We start from the raw sequence: 15,037 nt of genomic DNA on the forward strand, positions 1-15,037 counted from the left end.
CTCAGTCTCTCTAAGGAGGAAACCATGGTGTCTGCTGTGGTGTTGGGTGTCATAGTGGTACTGACTGCTGAGTACTAAGTATCATGCTGAGTGTGCACAGGCCGTGGACAGTTGGTTGCAACCCATTTCATCTTCCCTCTGGCCTTCAGGTGTGCCCAGTCCTTTGCCATTGAGCACATGGCAGATGCCACCACAGCCTGTCACCCAGGTTTCCAGAGAGGGACCCCAGCAGGGCAAGAACCCTGTGCTGTGTTCTAAGCTGTTGGTCTGCTGTGTTCCATCCACAGAACCGGGGGAAGGGGGGTGCTGTGAGCAAGCTGATGGAGAGCATGGCGGCTGAGGAGGACTTTGAACCCAACCAGGACTCAAGCTTCTCAGAGGATGAGCACCTGCCACGAGGCGGGGCTGTGGAGCGGCCTCTTACCCCAGGTGGGTGACTGTGAGGCTGTGTGTGTTGGGAGGAGCTGCAGGGGTTCCTGAGGATGTTAGATTTAAGTCCTGGCCTGACACATAGCTGGAAAAAGCATGTGCAAAGCCCCTGAGGCACTTGAGGCAAATAGAAAGGAGGCCTACTCAGCTCTGGCTTAGTACGCTTGGGTATGTGAGGAGCAGCCTAGGGACTTTGGAGGAGGTGGGAGCAGATCACCCACAGCCTCTGAGACCTTGGCCAGGGGTATGGTGCTCATCCCAAGGAGCACAACTGTCCCAGGGTATGGGAGAGCAGTGTGGTCAGGGTATTGAAGTGAGCCCCCTGCCTGCTGTGTTGAGTATCCTGCAGGTCCCAGGGAGGCAGGAGACTGTAGGGAGGCAGGCAAGTTTGAGTGTTAAAAGGGAGGGTGGAGGGCGGTGGGAATGGGGCCTGTGACCTGGAGAGATTAGGGCTAGTGATAGGAACACCCTGAGGAAGTCATGTCCATCAGGCACAGAGACCCTGGTTCGAGCTCAGAGGAGGGATCCCAGATACAAACTGTGGGGAGCGAGGACAGGGTTGTTCCGAGGGTGTGCTCATTCCTGCTGCTCTGGAACAGCCAGCTGCATGACCACTCTTGGGCTGGGGTCTGCAGGGGGTGGGGGGCTGTGTGATCAGTGCAGTGGGCTAGCCCCCCTGTGATGAAACGACGGGGCGTCAAGGGTCTGGGTCATGCACTCAGCTCTGGGTCATGCACTGTGCTGGACTGTGGCCTGGTGGGAGCAGTGGCCCCCGAGATGCAGCCAGAGGTTTGCTAGGGCCAGAGGGAGCAGGAGGCCTCTCAGGCCTATGGACAGGCATGCCACCCCTTCTGCCTTTGGCCAAATCAAGTGACACAGCTACCCAGTCTCAAGGAGTGGGACGTGCCCTCTGCCCAGGAGGTGGCAGGTGCATGGAGAAATGGGCCCTTTGTACCTGAACCCCAGAACTGTCTAGATCTTTTTGTTTTGTTTTGGTACCAGGAATTGAACCCAGGGCGCCTAGCCATTGAGCCACATCCCTAGCCCTTTTCATATTTTATTTAGAGATGGGGTCTTGCTGAGTTGCATAGGCCTGGCTAAGTTTCTGAGGCTGGTTTTGAACTTACATCCTGCCTCAGCCTCTTGAGCCACTGGGATTGCAGGCATGCACCACATCTCACTGTCGGTCTTTTTGACATATGCTAATGACAGGGGACCAGGTAAAAGGTCCCCACCCAGAAGGAAGAGCAGGAAGAAGACAACTAAGGAGAGTTTGGGTGTATGACCTTAAGGGGGCTCCTGAGAAGGACTGGGGCAGGGGGATGACGGCTCAGCTGGAACATTTTCTGTGTCCACCAGAAAACCTGTCCCAGATAGGAAACTGGACAAAGCCCCAGCTGTCTGGCTGAAGCAGCAGCACTGGACGGCAGGATAGAGGGGGGCTGCTGAATTGGGGAGGTGCTGACGGCCCAGAGTTTGGCGAGGTGCACACCCACTGCCCCTCCCCCACCCAGGTGTGCATTCAGCACAAGCCAGTTGGTACAGGCCACATGTACTAAGGCACACCCAGTGTGTACCCTGCAGACTCACCTGGCAGGGTCTCTGTTCCTAGAGGTGACTTGGGGGCCATTAGGTAGACCTGGGGAGGAGGCTGGGTCTTCCCTACACCTCCCGCTCCAGCCCAGCCTTGCTGCCCACCCCTGCAGCCCCACGCTCCTGCATCATCGACAAGGATGAGCTGAAGGACGGCCTGCGTGTGCTCATCCCCATGGACGACAAGCTGCTGTACGCCGGGCACGTGCAGACGGTGCACTCTCCAGACATGTGAGTCCTGCCGGGCTCCTTGCTGTGCCTCCCTGGGCAGATGGCTTCTTCTTTCTGGACTGTGCCTTCCCTCCACAGAAGGGGGAAGGGACATGAGGGCTCTGAAGATGCCGCCAGGCCACCACATGTGGAAGGTGTGCCCGGGTGGGCCCTGCCAGGGAGGGGGCTCCGGCTGGGCATGGCCATGCCGCAGTGTCGAGGGGCTCACAGGAAGGCGCCAGAGTGTGTGCTGGCCTCTCTAGGGGTCGCATGCTCAGCAGCCCCTCGCTTCATGGATGAGGAGGCTCGGCCAGGAGGGGACATAACAAGTCAGCCAAACCGCCAAGTCCTGGTGCTGTGTCCTGGTGGGCTAGTGCTGTATCGGAGCTGGTGTGGGGCTGGCTCAGGTGGCCTCTGCCACCTCACACACGTTTGCCCTGCCCCCAGATACCGCGTGGTGGTGGAGGGCGAGCGCGGGAACCGGCCCCACATCTACTGCCTGGAGCAGCTGCTGCAGGAGGCGGTGAGCTGGGGCGGGAGCGGGAGGCTGGGCTCCAGAGGCCTGGGGAAGGGTCACAGGTTGCAGCCACATCTTGGTTCCTGGTCACCTCCTGGTGCTCATCTTGTGCTCTCTCAGATCATAGACGTGAGGCCGGCCTCCACTCGCTTCTTGCCACAAGGGACCAGGATCGCAGCCTACTGGAGCCAGCAGTACCGCTGCCTGTACCCTGGCACTGTTGTCCGAGGTGAGAGGCCCCTTTCGGCTGCTCCCCCGTCTCCTAACAGGCTGCTGTGGATTTAGTTGGTCACCAAAACCCGACTGTATTGGACTTACTTGCAGAGATTTTTGTTGGCTCACATGACTGAGAAGCACAGGGCTTTCAATGGTGTCCCCAGCAAAGGCGGGATGTTGGCCGAAGAAGAGAGGAGGAAGAGGGGCAGACATACAATAGGAACGTCTGGAGGTGCAGACAGGGACGTAGGCAGATAGAGGAGGTGACACTCAGGGGATGTTGGTCAGACCAAGTCAAAGTCCTACGTGCCTGATGCGCTGACCCCTCGGCTCCCTGACCTTTGTGACCAAGGGAGAAGCAGGGCCGGGCAGCAAAACTGCAGGTGTGAGGTCCAGTCTGACCGAAGGTTTTGCACTGGAAGATTTATTTTTCCCATTTGTTATCATTGAGCATCAAAACCCTGGAAGTCCTGTTACTATGGGAAGAGTTTGTCTTGGTTTCCAATCTCCGTGCTCTTGACCTCTGGTACCCTGAGGGCTGGCTGCCTTCCAGGGTCACCTTATGGTGCTGCTTTGAGTCTTGGGCCTTCCCCTGGCCAGTGTTCTGGGGCTCCTTTGGGCTTCTGTATGGCATCCCACGTCTTTCTAGGCTCATACCCTCATTTTAGTAGAGGATGTCGGTAACTTTCTGAGAGAGTCCCTAGAAAACGAGTTTTTCAAGCTGGGGACAGTGGTGCACGCCTGTAATCCCAGTGGCTTAGGAGGCTGAGGCAGGAGGATCATGAGTTCAAAGGCAGCCTCAGCAACTTAGCAAGAGTCTAAGCAACTTAGCAAGACCCTGTCTCAAAAAAATAAAAAATAAAAAAGGACTAGGGACAGTGGCTCTGTGGTTAAGCACCCCTGGGTTCAGTCCCCAGTATTAAAAAGAAAAAGAAGAAAACAAGTTTCTCAGATTCTTGCAAGCCTGCAGTCTCTTTATCCTTGTTCTTTACAGTTGAGTTGGGTGTAAGTTCTAGATCAGAAATATCTCCTCTCACCACTTCAAAGTCATTGTTTGATTTTTATTCAGCTTCTAATGGTTGAGAAATTAGCTGCCATTATAATCCCCAGGTCTTTGTAGGAGACCTACTTTCCCCCTCTCTGTGGAACTTTCAAGATCTTCTCATTATTCCTGGATCTGGAGCTCTGTGTGGGTTTTCTCTCCCTGTTTCTTTATGCCAGGTATTTGGGGACAGTGGGGCTTTGATTCTGTAGCTCGTCTCTCCAGCCCTGGGAGCTCTTCTGCTCTGTGCCACTTGGATAGTTTCTCCATCTGTGGTCCTTGGAACTTGCAGTGGTCTGGTGGCGCTTGGTGTGTGAATCTCTTCCTCGTTTATTGTCTGTTTCTTTCTTTCTTTCGTTTTTTTGGGTTGTTGTTCAATTTTATGGGAGATTTCCTCCACATTATTTTCTAAATCTTTTTGTTCTCTTGAATTTGAAATTTTCTGCTATCATTTAAAAAATTTCCAAGAGTTCTTTCTTATTTCCTGAAGTTTCTTAAATATATATATATATATTTCTGCTGCATCAACACTTTATCTTTTATAAGAAAATTTATCACGGTGTGCGTCTGGGTTCAGTCTGTAGCTCTCTTTCCCTCGGGGCGCCCCTTCCCCATGCAGGCTCTGTGACATGGTGCCCTTTTTGGCTTTGGTGATCCTTAGCAAAGAGAGAGGATGAAGAGATCAGAGGCCCTGGCTGGGTGAGGCTTGGTGGTGTGGGGCAGGTGGTTGGTTAGGTCTCTTCCTCCCGGCGAGGTCTGTGTCCTTGGGGATACATATGGCTTAGCATCTGCGTTTGGGAGGGGGCTGGAGTGTCGTCCTTCAGTGGCAGATGTTGAGTTCCCCCCTTGCTTGGAGTGGCCCCCACTCTTCTTGCCTGCGCCTGCATCTTTCAAATCAGAGCTGTGCAGCCTCTAAGCCCATGCTGTTCAGGTGGCCCTCAGCCCGTTCAGGGCCGGGGTCCGGGACCCGGCCTTGGCCTCTCCTCATTGCGGTCGTCTCCTTCAGTCACCTGACAGCAGCAAAGCTGAGCCCCGAGTTGGTTCCCCTGCATTCGTGCCCTCTTCCCTCTCTGTCCTCTTTACTGCTGTGTCGGGGGTCTTGAGAGTGAGCAGGCACAAGTGTGTGTGATCAGCTGCCTCATGGCACCTGAATTCCAGGACACGCTCTGCTAGAAACGGGGGAGCCCCTGCCCTGACTGACTAGTGCTCACACCCACTTTCACATTACAGTACACCGACTCCCTGTCCCCTTGCTGTGCTTTAATGACCTGGGATCCCTGCATGCTGAACCCCACTGTCCCATCACCATCATGCCCCAGTACAGGGCTCAAGCTCTGGGACCCCCTGAATTGCCCCTACCCCACAGGGCTACTGGACCTGGAGGACGATGGGGATCTGATCACCGTGGAGTTTGATGATGGAGACACGGGCAGGATCCCGCTCTCACACATCCGCCTCCTGCCACCCGACTATAAGATCCAGTGTGAGTGCCCGGCATGTGAGGTCGTGGTCCGGCTGTCCTGGCTGCGTGCCACTCACAAGCACCCTTGCCTGGCTCCCCGGCAGCACAGACTTCTGTCCATCGGCCTCTAGGTCTCCTCTAGGCTGAGCCTGGACACTGCCTGCCATTTGGACCATTGGAACCATTGGAACCCACAGGGGATAGAAATGGCAGAAGCAGTGGATGGGGACTCCCAGAAGGGGGCTGGGGAGTGGAGAATCTTGGGGTTCCCAGATGAGCCCTGTGGCTTGTGAGGACAGCCGCAGGCCTGGTTGTCCAGGCCACGGAAGGCTGGTCAGGTATTGTTATTGATGGTTCCAAGCTCCATGTGGGCACCATGGCATTGAATCCTTGCCTTGGCCTTCATGGCCTGGGGTTCAGAGATTGGTGTCTCCTCCAGTTCCCCCCTTTAAGAGGCAGCAGCAAGTCTTGTTCACACTGACTGGCTTCTTGGGGTGGGTGACCTTAGAGGTTCTCAAAGTCAGCACCTTTGTTCAGCCCTTTGAGCTTTGGTGTGGTCATTTGGGGGCCCCTGCTGAACTACTATTTGCCCACGCCACCCCCCACTGGACCATGCAGGAGAGCCCAGATTGCATGAGTCACATGGTGTCCCTGCTCCCCACTCCAAACCCTGATCCAGAAAGTCAGAGCAGAGAGCCAAGCCTGAGCCACTGTATGCCTTGCAGGTGCCGAGCCGTCCCCAGCCCTCCTGGTGCCGAGTGCCAAACGCCGCAGCCGAAAGACCAGCAAAGACACCGGGGAAGGCAAAGAGGGGGCCCCCCCAGGGTCAGAGGAGTCGGGAGCCAAGGCGCGAGGGCGTGGGCGGAAGCCCAGCACCAAAGCCAAGGGAGGTATGTTGGCCCAGGCCCAGGGTCGGGTGGGGGCTACTTGGGGGCCAGAACCTGGAGCCTAAGCTTCTGCAGTGACCAGGCATCATCTCTGTGAGAACTCTGTACTGTTGGGCAGAGAATTAGGCAGTGGGTCAAGGAAGGGGAGCTGGTGGGCAGAGACAGAGCCCAGCTTCAGCCTGGTGCATGTCACTCACTCCCAGAGGAGAGGCTTTGGGCTACAAGCCAAGACCATCTGAGGACCACTTAGGGCCAGCACCCCCAGGGTGATGTGCCAGAGCCACCCAACTGAGGCCCAGGCAGAGATGCAGACCTCCTGACCCAGGAGCCCCTGCTCTCCCACCAGGAAGCCCCGCCCAGACTGGCAGCAGGCCTCACTCTGGCCTCCATTTGTCGTCTTCTCTTTTCTAGACAGAGCCAGTGTTCTGGAGGAAGGGGTCTCCACAGATGAGGTCCCCAGTACCCCTTTGACCTTGGAGCCTATCAGCACCCCAAGTTCCAAGAAGAGCCCCCCAGAACCTGTGGACAAGCGGGCCAAGGCCCCCAAGGCTCGCCCAGCACCTCCCCAGCCCAGCCCAGCGCCACCCACCTTCGCCAGCTGCCCAGCTCCTGAGCCCTTTGGAGAGCTGCCAGCCCCTGCTGCAGCCCTGACCCCGGCCCCCCTCATCACAATGCCAATTACCATGCCTGCCACCCGCCCCAAGCCCAAGAAGGCTCGGGCCACGGAGGAGTCGGGTGCCAAGGGTGCTCGGAGGCCAGGGGAGGAGGCTGAGCTGCTCGTCAAACTGGACCATGAGGGGGTTACATCCCCCAAAAGCAAGAAGGCCAAAGAGGCTTTGCTCCTCCGGGAGGACCCAGGGGCTGGAGGCTGGCAGGAGCCCAAGAGCCTGCTGGGCCTGGGTGGCCTGGCCCCGACAGCAGGCAGTAGCGAGCCCAAGATGGCTTGGCCCAAGGCCCTGGAGGGGGACCTTGCCCAGGAGCCTGGGTCAGGGCTGCCACTGGAGGACACTGGGAATCCCAAGAGCCCGGACAAGGCCCAGGCCGAGCAGGATGGGGCTGAGGAGTCGGAGACCAGCAGCAGCGGCAGCAGCAGCAGCAGCAGCAGTAGTAGCAGTAGCAGCAGCAGCAGCAGTGGCTCAGAGACGGAGGGCGAGGAGGACGGCGAGAAGAACGGGGAGGACGGCCGGGGCACGGGGGGCCGGAACTGCAGCGCCTCCAGCTCCAGGGCATCCTCCCCTGCCTCTTCCTCCTCCTCCTCCTCCTCCTCTTCCTCCTCCTCTTCCTCCTCTTCTTCCTCCTCTTCATCTTCCTCCTCCTCTTCATCTTCCTCCTCCTCTTCATCTTCCTCCTCCTCTTCCTCCTCCTCCTCCTCTTCCTCTTCCTCTTCCTCCTCCTCCTCCTCCTCTTCCTCCACCACAGACGAGGACTCTTCCTGCAGCTCTGATGACGAGGCAGCTCCTGCCCCTGCGGCCGGCCCCTCTGCCCAGCCGGCCCTTCCTGCCAAGGCTCCCAAGCAGGCTGGCAAGGCGCGCTCCTCGGCCCACTCCACGAGCAAGAAGGCGCCCGCAGCCCAGCCCCCAGCCCCACCACCCCAGCCCCCTCAGCCTCTGCAGTCCAAGGCTCAGGCGGGGGCTGGGGCCAAGAGCCGACCCAAAAAGAGAGAGGGTGTCCACCTGCCCACGACCAAGGAGTTGGCTAAGCGGCAGCGCCTGCCATCTGTGGAGAACCGGCCCAAGATCGCTGCCTTCCTGCCTGCCCGGCAGCTCTGGAAGTGGTTCGGGAAGCCCACCCAGGTACCAGGCTGAGGTTCTAGGTCTTTCTCTGGCTACTTCACACCAGGTCCCGCCTTCCCCTCAATTCCCCAGCATCCCCAGGGAGGAGGGTCGGGTGAGGCAAGGCCATATCCTACGTTACAAGGGAGGCAACTGGTTTTCAAGGTTTGTCTGACTCCAATGCCCAGGCCCTTTCCAAGTGGCCCTGCCCTCTAGTTGGTGGGACCAGAGCTCCCTGTGTAGAGAACATGAAGGTCCACACAGGCTGTCCTGCAGGTGCTCAGGACGGGGTCTGCCGACGCCTGGCTTTCTCTGCTCTCCTCCTGTTTCCAGCATGCTCAGGCTCTCAGCCACCAGTCGGTGATCTCGGTGGGAGGGGCCACTTCCCCTGGCTTGCCACAGAAGTGCAAGGTTGAGTCTTCTTGGCCTTCCATGGACCCTGGAGCTAACCAGTGCAGCCCAAAGAGAATGTTCTGGTGGGCCCTGGGCTGTGGGTCCCATGTCTGCCCTGACAGCAGGGCTTGGGTGTCCAGAGGAGCCCTCCCGCCCAGCTTGTGCTGTGGATTATCCTCACACACCATGTACATGTGTGAACATGCTGCACACACACAATGTGCAATACAGGCACCACACATTTATACCTGTGCATACACATGCACTTCTCAGTGGAGGAAATTGTTAGCTATTCTAGAAGCTTCTATGTGAAGAATGGGAATAGCCCTCATGGTCACGAGTCCCCTGGGAAGAGCCAGTGTGTGAGCTTTCTGTTACTGTGACAAAGTACCTGAGAGGACTCACTTATTCAGGGCTAAGGTCTGTTGTGCTGTGGTTTAGAGGAAGCAGCCCATAATAGGGCAGACCCTTTGCTTTTAGGTCTGAGATGGGAGTGGTGGAGAGCAACTACTCACCTCGTGGCCAGAGAGGGGAAGGGGCTCAAGCCCACAGGCCCCCCCAAGGGCACTCCCAGTTACATAAAGACTTCCCACCAGGCTCCACCTTCCAGAGACCCCACACCTCCCCATAGTGCCCCCTGGAACCACGTCTTCCACACATGGGCCTTTGGGTGCTTCAGAATCTGCCATAGCAGTCAGGCTCCTTTGCTTGGCATGTGTGGGAGGGTGTCCTCATCTGCAGGTATAGCCAGCCCAGGTTTTATCCCCAGTGTCCATGTCCCTAGACCAGGGTCCTACAAGGTTGTGTGGAGACAGGCTTTGAGGAGATGCCCCTGCTGAGCCAGTGCCCCTGTAAGACTCTGTTCTCATCAGGCGAGTTCAGCAGCTTTGGGGCTGGCAGGGACAGGCTTGGGGTGTCTGGCACACCTCCTCAAAGCCTGGGAAGCTGCTGGCACATGTGCAGAGTGTTGGCCGCTTATGAGGCCAGAGAGGCTGGGGTGTCCTGAGTCGCTCTGGAGGTCTGTCTTCACTGCTGCCTTCTGGGCATCTTGGCGTGCAGCCAAGGCCAATCAGAAACCCGAAGGAGTGGACAGCAGCTTCCTCTGCCCCAGGCTGCAACCCACCAGTGATTTTTTAGAATGGGCAGGGTACAGAGCCTGCAGCAGGTGGGGTCTGGACACTTGGGCTGTAGCTCCAGCAAACTTAGTGCCCTAACCTGAGCCTGGCCTTTCCTGATCCCACAGGGGCAGGGTCATCTGACTTTCACTCCTCATGGATTGCTGGCTATAGCTGAAGGGCCTCTCAGCCAGGCCACCACCTGAGGCCAACTTGAATGTGAGATTCTTATAGAATCCTTTCTGAAGGCTTCATGGTCAGCACTCTAGAGCCCTGATCCCTGCAGGTGCTTATCTGAGAGGCACAGAAGGGCTGAGTGAGGGAGGTGCTCTTCCTTCCCCGCCATCGCTGCCTGGGCACATTCTGGCACCTGCTGTATGCAGTTCCAGGGCTGCGCCAGGTTCAGCTCGCAGAGCTGCGGAGCCAAGAACCCTAAATGGCTGACCGAAACACAAGCTCAGACCTTTAGGCCTCTTCAGCAGGAAGGTTCAGGGGTGCAGCTGTAGGCACCGCTGAACCTGGGGCTCGAAGGCATCACTAGACCCACTTGAGGTCTGTGCTCCACTCTTGGGTTCCCTCTCCTTCCTCTGCACTGTCTCTGCACAGAGAAGGCTCTGGCAGCTGCTCTCTAGGCAGCAGAAGTGACAGAAGGAAGTGTCTCCCAGGGGTTTAAACTGAAGCTGGTTAGCTGTCTGGCTGGGTCCTAGGTTCAGCCCTGTGTCAATCACAGTGGCCAGGAGGGAGTTAACCAGACCAAGTCTTGTGCCCACCAGAGGGGTGGGAGCAGCCTCACAGGGGACCTCATTGGATGAGGGGGGGCATCCTTGAAGGGGAGTAGCTGCCTGATGCCCAAAACCATAACTGCTCTCGGAGAGTTGCTTAGCAACCATGGCGTCCTCTGAGCGTGAGTCTAAGGCACTCTGAGCGTGAGTCTAAGGCACTCTGAGCATTTTACAGCACATGCAGAGAGGTGAGTGGCCTGGCTGAGGAAAGACCGTGGCAGGGGATGGAGAGGAAGGGACTGTGGATGAGGCAGGGGTCAGCACACAGGCTCCCGGCTTAGGTAGAGTGTGACTTGGAGCCTGCTGTCCCCACCAGGAGGGGGAAGGAATGTGGATTTTAGTTTGAGGTGAGAAAGTGCTGCTTCTGCCAAGCCTTGCATAGCCTCCTCTTGAAGGACTCTCTGTCCAAGGGATGGCACCAGTGGGGCTGGGCGCCTCTGAGAGTGGCCTGGGGCCCTGGGAAAGTGTTTCTTGAGTGAATAAACAAAGCCTCAACACATCTGGCAGGTGCTGGGTTAGTGGGCAGCCATGCTGGTGGAGGGCGGGGTTCACCCACACCCCAGGGTAGCATGTGACTCCCAGCCCCTTAGCCCTGATCAGCCACACGGCAGGGGCTGACATATCTTGAGCCCCGGCAGGGCTTGGTGTGGCATCTGCCCTTAAGGTCCCATTTCCTGCTTTTGCTGGGCACATGTCCAGATAAATCCCTTTCACCCCACATTCTCTCTCCTAGTCTATTCTTGGGACAGGAATCCTCTTTTAACCCCAGAAGCCACATAGGCCATGCCCGGGGCCACACTGCTGGAGGCTTGGGCTTGGAGGTCATGGTGGGCAGGGACGTGCTCTGACTCCTTGGACTGGCAGGACCTGTGACGGGGCAAGGGCAGTACAAGGCTGGGCAACCCAGGGAGTCTTGCGTGGCTGGCCAGTAGTGCTGTGGGACAGAGTTGAAGTCCCTTTAGCTGCAAAGCTCCTAGATTATTTAAATAAAGTCCCTCTTGCTTCTGGCATATCAAAGAGCTGAAAGGGACTTCCCCAGTGAGAGCGAGACCAGGGGTGGTCTTCTCCTCTGTCCCTTCCCTGTAGCACCCCTGAGACCAATGGCAGGTGACAGGCCAGGGATGAGGGCTCTGGGTGCCAGGACCAGCTGGGGCAAGGGCCCTGAAATGTGGTGGGCCACAGGCTCCTGGGCCCTCGCCTGACTGGCATCTCCTGCAGCGGCGCGGCATGAAGGGCAAGGCCCGCAAGCTGTTCTACAAGGCCATCGTGCGTGGCAAGGAGATGATCCGCATCGGAGACTGTGCGGTATTCCTGTCCGCCGGCCGCCCCAACCTGCCCTACATCGGCCGCATCCAGAGCATGTGGGAGTCCTGGGGCAACAACATGGTGGTTCGAGTTAAGTGGTTCTACCATCCGGAGGAGACCAGCCCGGGCAAGCAGTTCCACGAGGGCCAGGTGAGCCCAGAGGGCCAGCTAGGTGTCCTCCTTGTTGGGTCCATATGGGTGCCATAGGGTAGACCTGAGGTCCCCTCTGGGGCCAGGCATTCTGGGTGCTGACAGCCATGGTCTGACCAAAAAGGGAGGCTGAGGCTGGGATCTAGTCTGCCACTGGCAGCCGCCCCGTTATGGGGCTGGGGTCACCCATTGTCCTGGTTTGGTCCTGACAGCACTGGGACCAGAAGTCTGGCCGCAGCCTTCCTGCAGCCCTGCGGGCCTCCAGCCAGAGGAAAGACTTCATGGAGGTAGGAGGGCCTCCAGTGGGCGGGGGTGGCCAACTTCTCCCAGCATGGCCAGCGGGGTCCCGTGCTCAGACCTAGGCTCTGCCTGCTCCAGCCTCCAACCTCGCTCTGGCTCTGAGCTGCCCGGCTCTCAATCTGTCTCCTGGTCTCACTTCTGTCTGTCTGGTCCCCTGTCTCTGTCCCTGAGTCTCAGGACTCTGTCTCTCCTGGTCTCTTGGTCTCTTGATCACGTCTGTCTCTCGATCTTGGCCTCTGTCTGTCTCTGGGTCTCCACCTCAAGGCAGTCCCAGGTTCCTCTGGTTTGGGAGGGGTTCTCCCGACCCTGTGCCCATACCTGAGGCCCCACCGTGCCCCACAGCGTGCCCTGTACCAGTCCTCACACGTGGACGAGAACGACGTGCAGACAGTGTCGCACAAGTGCCTGGTGGTGGGCCTGGAGCAGTATGAGCAGATGCTGAAGACCAAGAAGTACCAGGACAGCGAGGGCCTCTACTACCTCGCAGGCACCTATGAGCCCACCACAGGCATGATCTTCTCCACGGACGGCGTGCCCGTGCTCTGCTGAGCGCCCCCACCCCCACCCCCGCCCAGCTGCCTCGTGCCCTGAGGGCCCACAGGGACCCTCGCCATCACTGCCACGGCGCGGGACCATGTGCGTTGTGTGCATGCCAGTGTGCCCGTGGGCGTGTGCATGTGGCCAGGTGTGCACGTGGATGCCCCGGGCAAGTGAGTGTGTGTACATGTGTGTGCCCGTATGCATGCACGTGTGTGCACCCATGTGCACACGTCTCCACCCCAATCTCCCAACCCCTCAGTGCCCCAGGACAGGGGCTCCTCTCTGCTATCAGGGTGTGGCTCTGCTGGCCACCCAGGGCAGTCTCAGCAGGGACAGGCCTTGGCCTCCCCAGCACCTCATAAGCACTTGTAGAGGCAGGCCCTCCAGCCCCAGTGGGGGCCAGGTGCCCCCAGGCCCTGAAGACTGGGGGCTTGGTGGGGAGGGGGTTTCTAGGAACCTAGACTGAGGCTCACTCTGGGTTCCAGCCACCCTCAGCATGGAGTCCACCCAAACCTCCCGCCATGGACATGGGCACCTGGTGCCAGCCAGCCTCACCATCCATGCCAGACTGCTGAGTGCCTGTGGCCTCCACCCTCTCAGGATGGCCTGGGCTTGGGGAGCAGAGCAGGGCCAGGGGGAGCCCAAAAGCATCGGCAGGCGGCCCTGGTAAGGGCCTGCCCCCCAGCCCAGACCCTCACACTACAGAAAATCCCAATGGTGCTGAAACCCTCGCTCCGGCCATGCCTGGCCCTCCCTGCCCAGGAGGGAGGCAGCAGTTCTTAACCTGTACAGTTTTATTGTACCAAGAGACTCGCCCCGCCCCTGTATCATAAGCCTTTAAATGGAGTCAACTTTTTAATTATATATATAAAGATAAATATATATAAATATATATAAATATAAACTTTTTAAAACTGTGAAAAATAGCTATGAAATTATAAAAAAAAAGCGAACACATTCTGACGTGCAGAATATTATTTTTTATTTCCTGTTAGATTGTGAGTGTCTAGCACCCGGCTTCACTGGCCCCCCAGCCCCTAGCACACCCCCCAGCCCACTGTACTGTACTCACCCCCAGCTGAGAAGGAGTGAGGGAGAGGGAGGGGAGGGAGCCGCAGCCCCGCCCCCGAGGGCCCAGCAAGCACTTACCCAGCCCCCGCCTGGGAGCCGAGGCCTCCAGCAGACAATCTTGAGGGAAGGAAAAGCCAGACTTCGGTTTTGTTTTTTGGGGGAATTGTTTTCCTGTTTTTGTTTTGTTTTGTTTTGTTTTTTAAGTTACTTTTGGAATTTTGTTGGCAAATTCTGTGTGATCTTTTTCATAAAAAAAAAAAAAGAAAAAGAAAAAAATTTAATTGGAAAAATAGCATCGCTTGGAGTGGTTCATTTCGGGAGCTGGGCTGGGCTGGGGCCCTTGGTCTGTGGGAGTCCACTACGGGGACAAGGGAGGGCACAGGGAGTTTGGAGGTTGGGCTATTAAAATTCAGCTAATTTAAATGAGGGAACATTAAAAGCTGTTTCTCAGTTGCTCCAGCCGCCTGTCCAGGACTTGGCAGCGCGGATGGCTAGCAGCTGTGGTATTGGGCAGGACAGGCAGTGCCCAGTGTTTCAAAAGTTCTGTGTCCACACCTGGACAGGGCTATGCAGGTCCCAGTGGCCGTGAGCCCGCCTTGAACCTCTGGGCCTGGAAAAGCTGGAGGCGGTGGGGACATTGCCTGCCCAGTACCCTCTGGCCTGGGTCAGTTGAATGGCTGCAGATGTCATTCGGGCTTTGCTGTCACGGTTGTGGCAAAGGGCAGGATAATGACGTGCTAACACTGAGGGCAACTGGTGCGACCTCTGTGGCAGGAAGGGTTTGGCAGGGCTCTGAGGGCCTCCCTGCAGTGTAGACACCGAGTCTCGGCAGATTGGAGCCCTTGAAACCCACAGGTGTGGGGGAGTGGTGTGCCACCGCCATCTGGTGGCTGCCTCTGGCATTGCCCCTTGGGCTTGGCCCACTTGACTGCCACTTGACATCCCCCAAGGAATGACTGCAGGTTCCCTAGGCCATAGGTCCAGAGCTCAGGTGGCCCTCCATCAAGGGGCCAAATCCCAGTCCTACACCTTGGGGGAAACTGAGGCACAAAACAGTACAAGAATTTGCCCTAACTGTACATACCAGTTAGAACTGGGGCCTGAGCCCCCAAGGCTCAGATTTGTGTCACCTGGCTTTGAGTGCCTGAGGAACAGGGGCCAACCTGCCTCCGTGATCTTCGTGAGGTTAAAGGGGCACCAAGGCATGTGACAAACCCAAGTCTCCGCCCCCACACCAGGGCCACCAGACTACC

At 57.7% G+C, this 15,037-nt stretch overlaps 1 protein-coding gene across 10 annotated transcripts in view; it reads left to right on the forward strand.

Annotated features, from left to right (window-relative positions):
• Positions 1–14,076, forward strand: part of Tnrc18 (trinucleotide repeat containing 18) — a 92,214-nt gene extending 78,138 nt beyond the window's left edge. For all 10 annotated transcript variants that reach the window (XM_078023650.1, XM_078023651.1, XM_078023654.1 and 7 more), the window contains 10 exons: positions 288–429; positions 2,136–2,253; positions 2,680–2,755; positions 2,870–2,978; positions 5,374–5,490; positions 6,195–6,359; positions 6,768–8,149; positions 11,637–11,873; positions 12,086–12,160; positions 12,516–14,076. In XM_078023650.1, coding sequence (XP_077879776.1) covers positions 288–429; positions 2,136–2,253; positions 2,680–2,755; positions 2,870–2,978; positions 5,374–5,490; positions 6,195–6,359; positions 6,768–8,149; positions 11,637–11,873; positions 12,086–12,160; positions 12,516–12,722 — 2,628 coding nt within the window. In that variant the 3' untranslated portion in view covers positions 12,723–14,076. The remainder of the gene's footprint in view (positions 1–287; positions 430–2,135; positions 2,254–2,679; positions 2,756–2,869; positions 2,979–5,373; positions 5,491–6,194; positions 6,360–6,767; positions 8,150–11,636; positions 11,874–12,085; positions 12,161–12,515) is intronic.
• Positions 14,077–15,037: the final 961 nt, after the last annotated feature.

This window comes from Ictidomys tridecemlineatus, chromosome 10 (genome assembly GCF_052094955.1).
Source record: "Ictidomys tridecemlineatus isolate mIctTri1 chromosome 10, mIctTri1.hap1, whole genome shotgun sequence".
Taxonomy (NCBI): Eukaryota; Metazoa; Chordata; class Mammalia; order Rodentia; family Sciuridae; genus Ictidomys; species Ictidomys tridecemlineatus.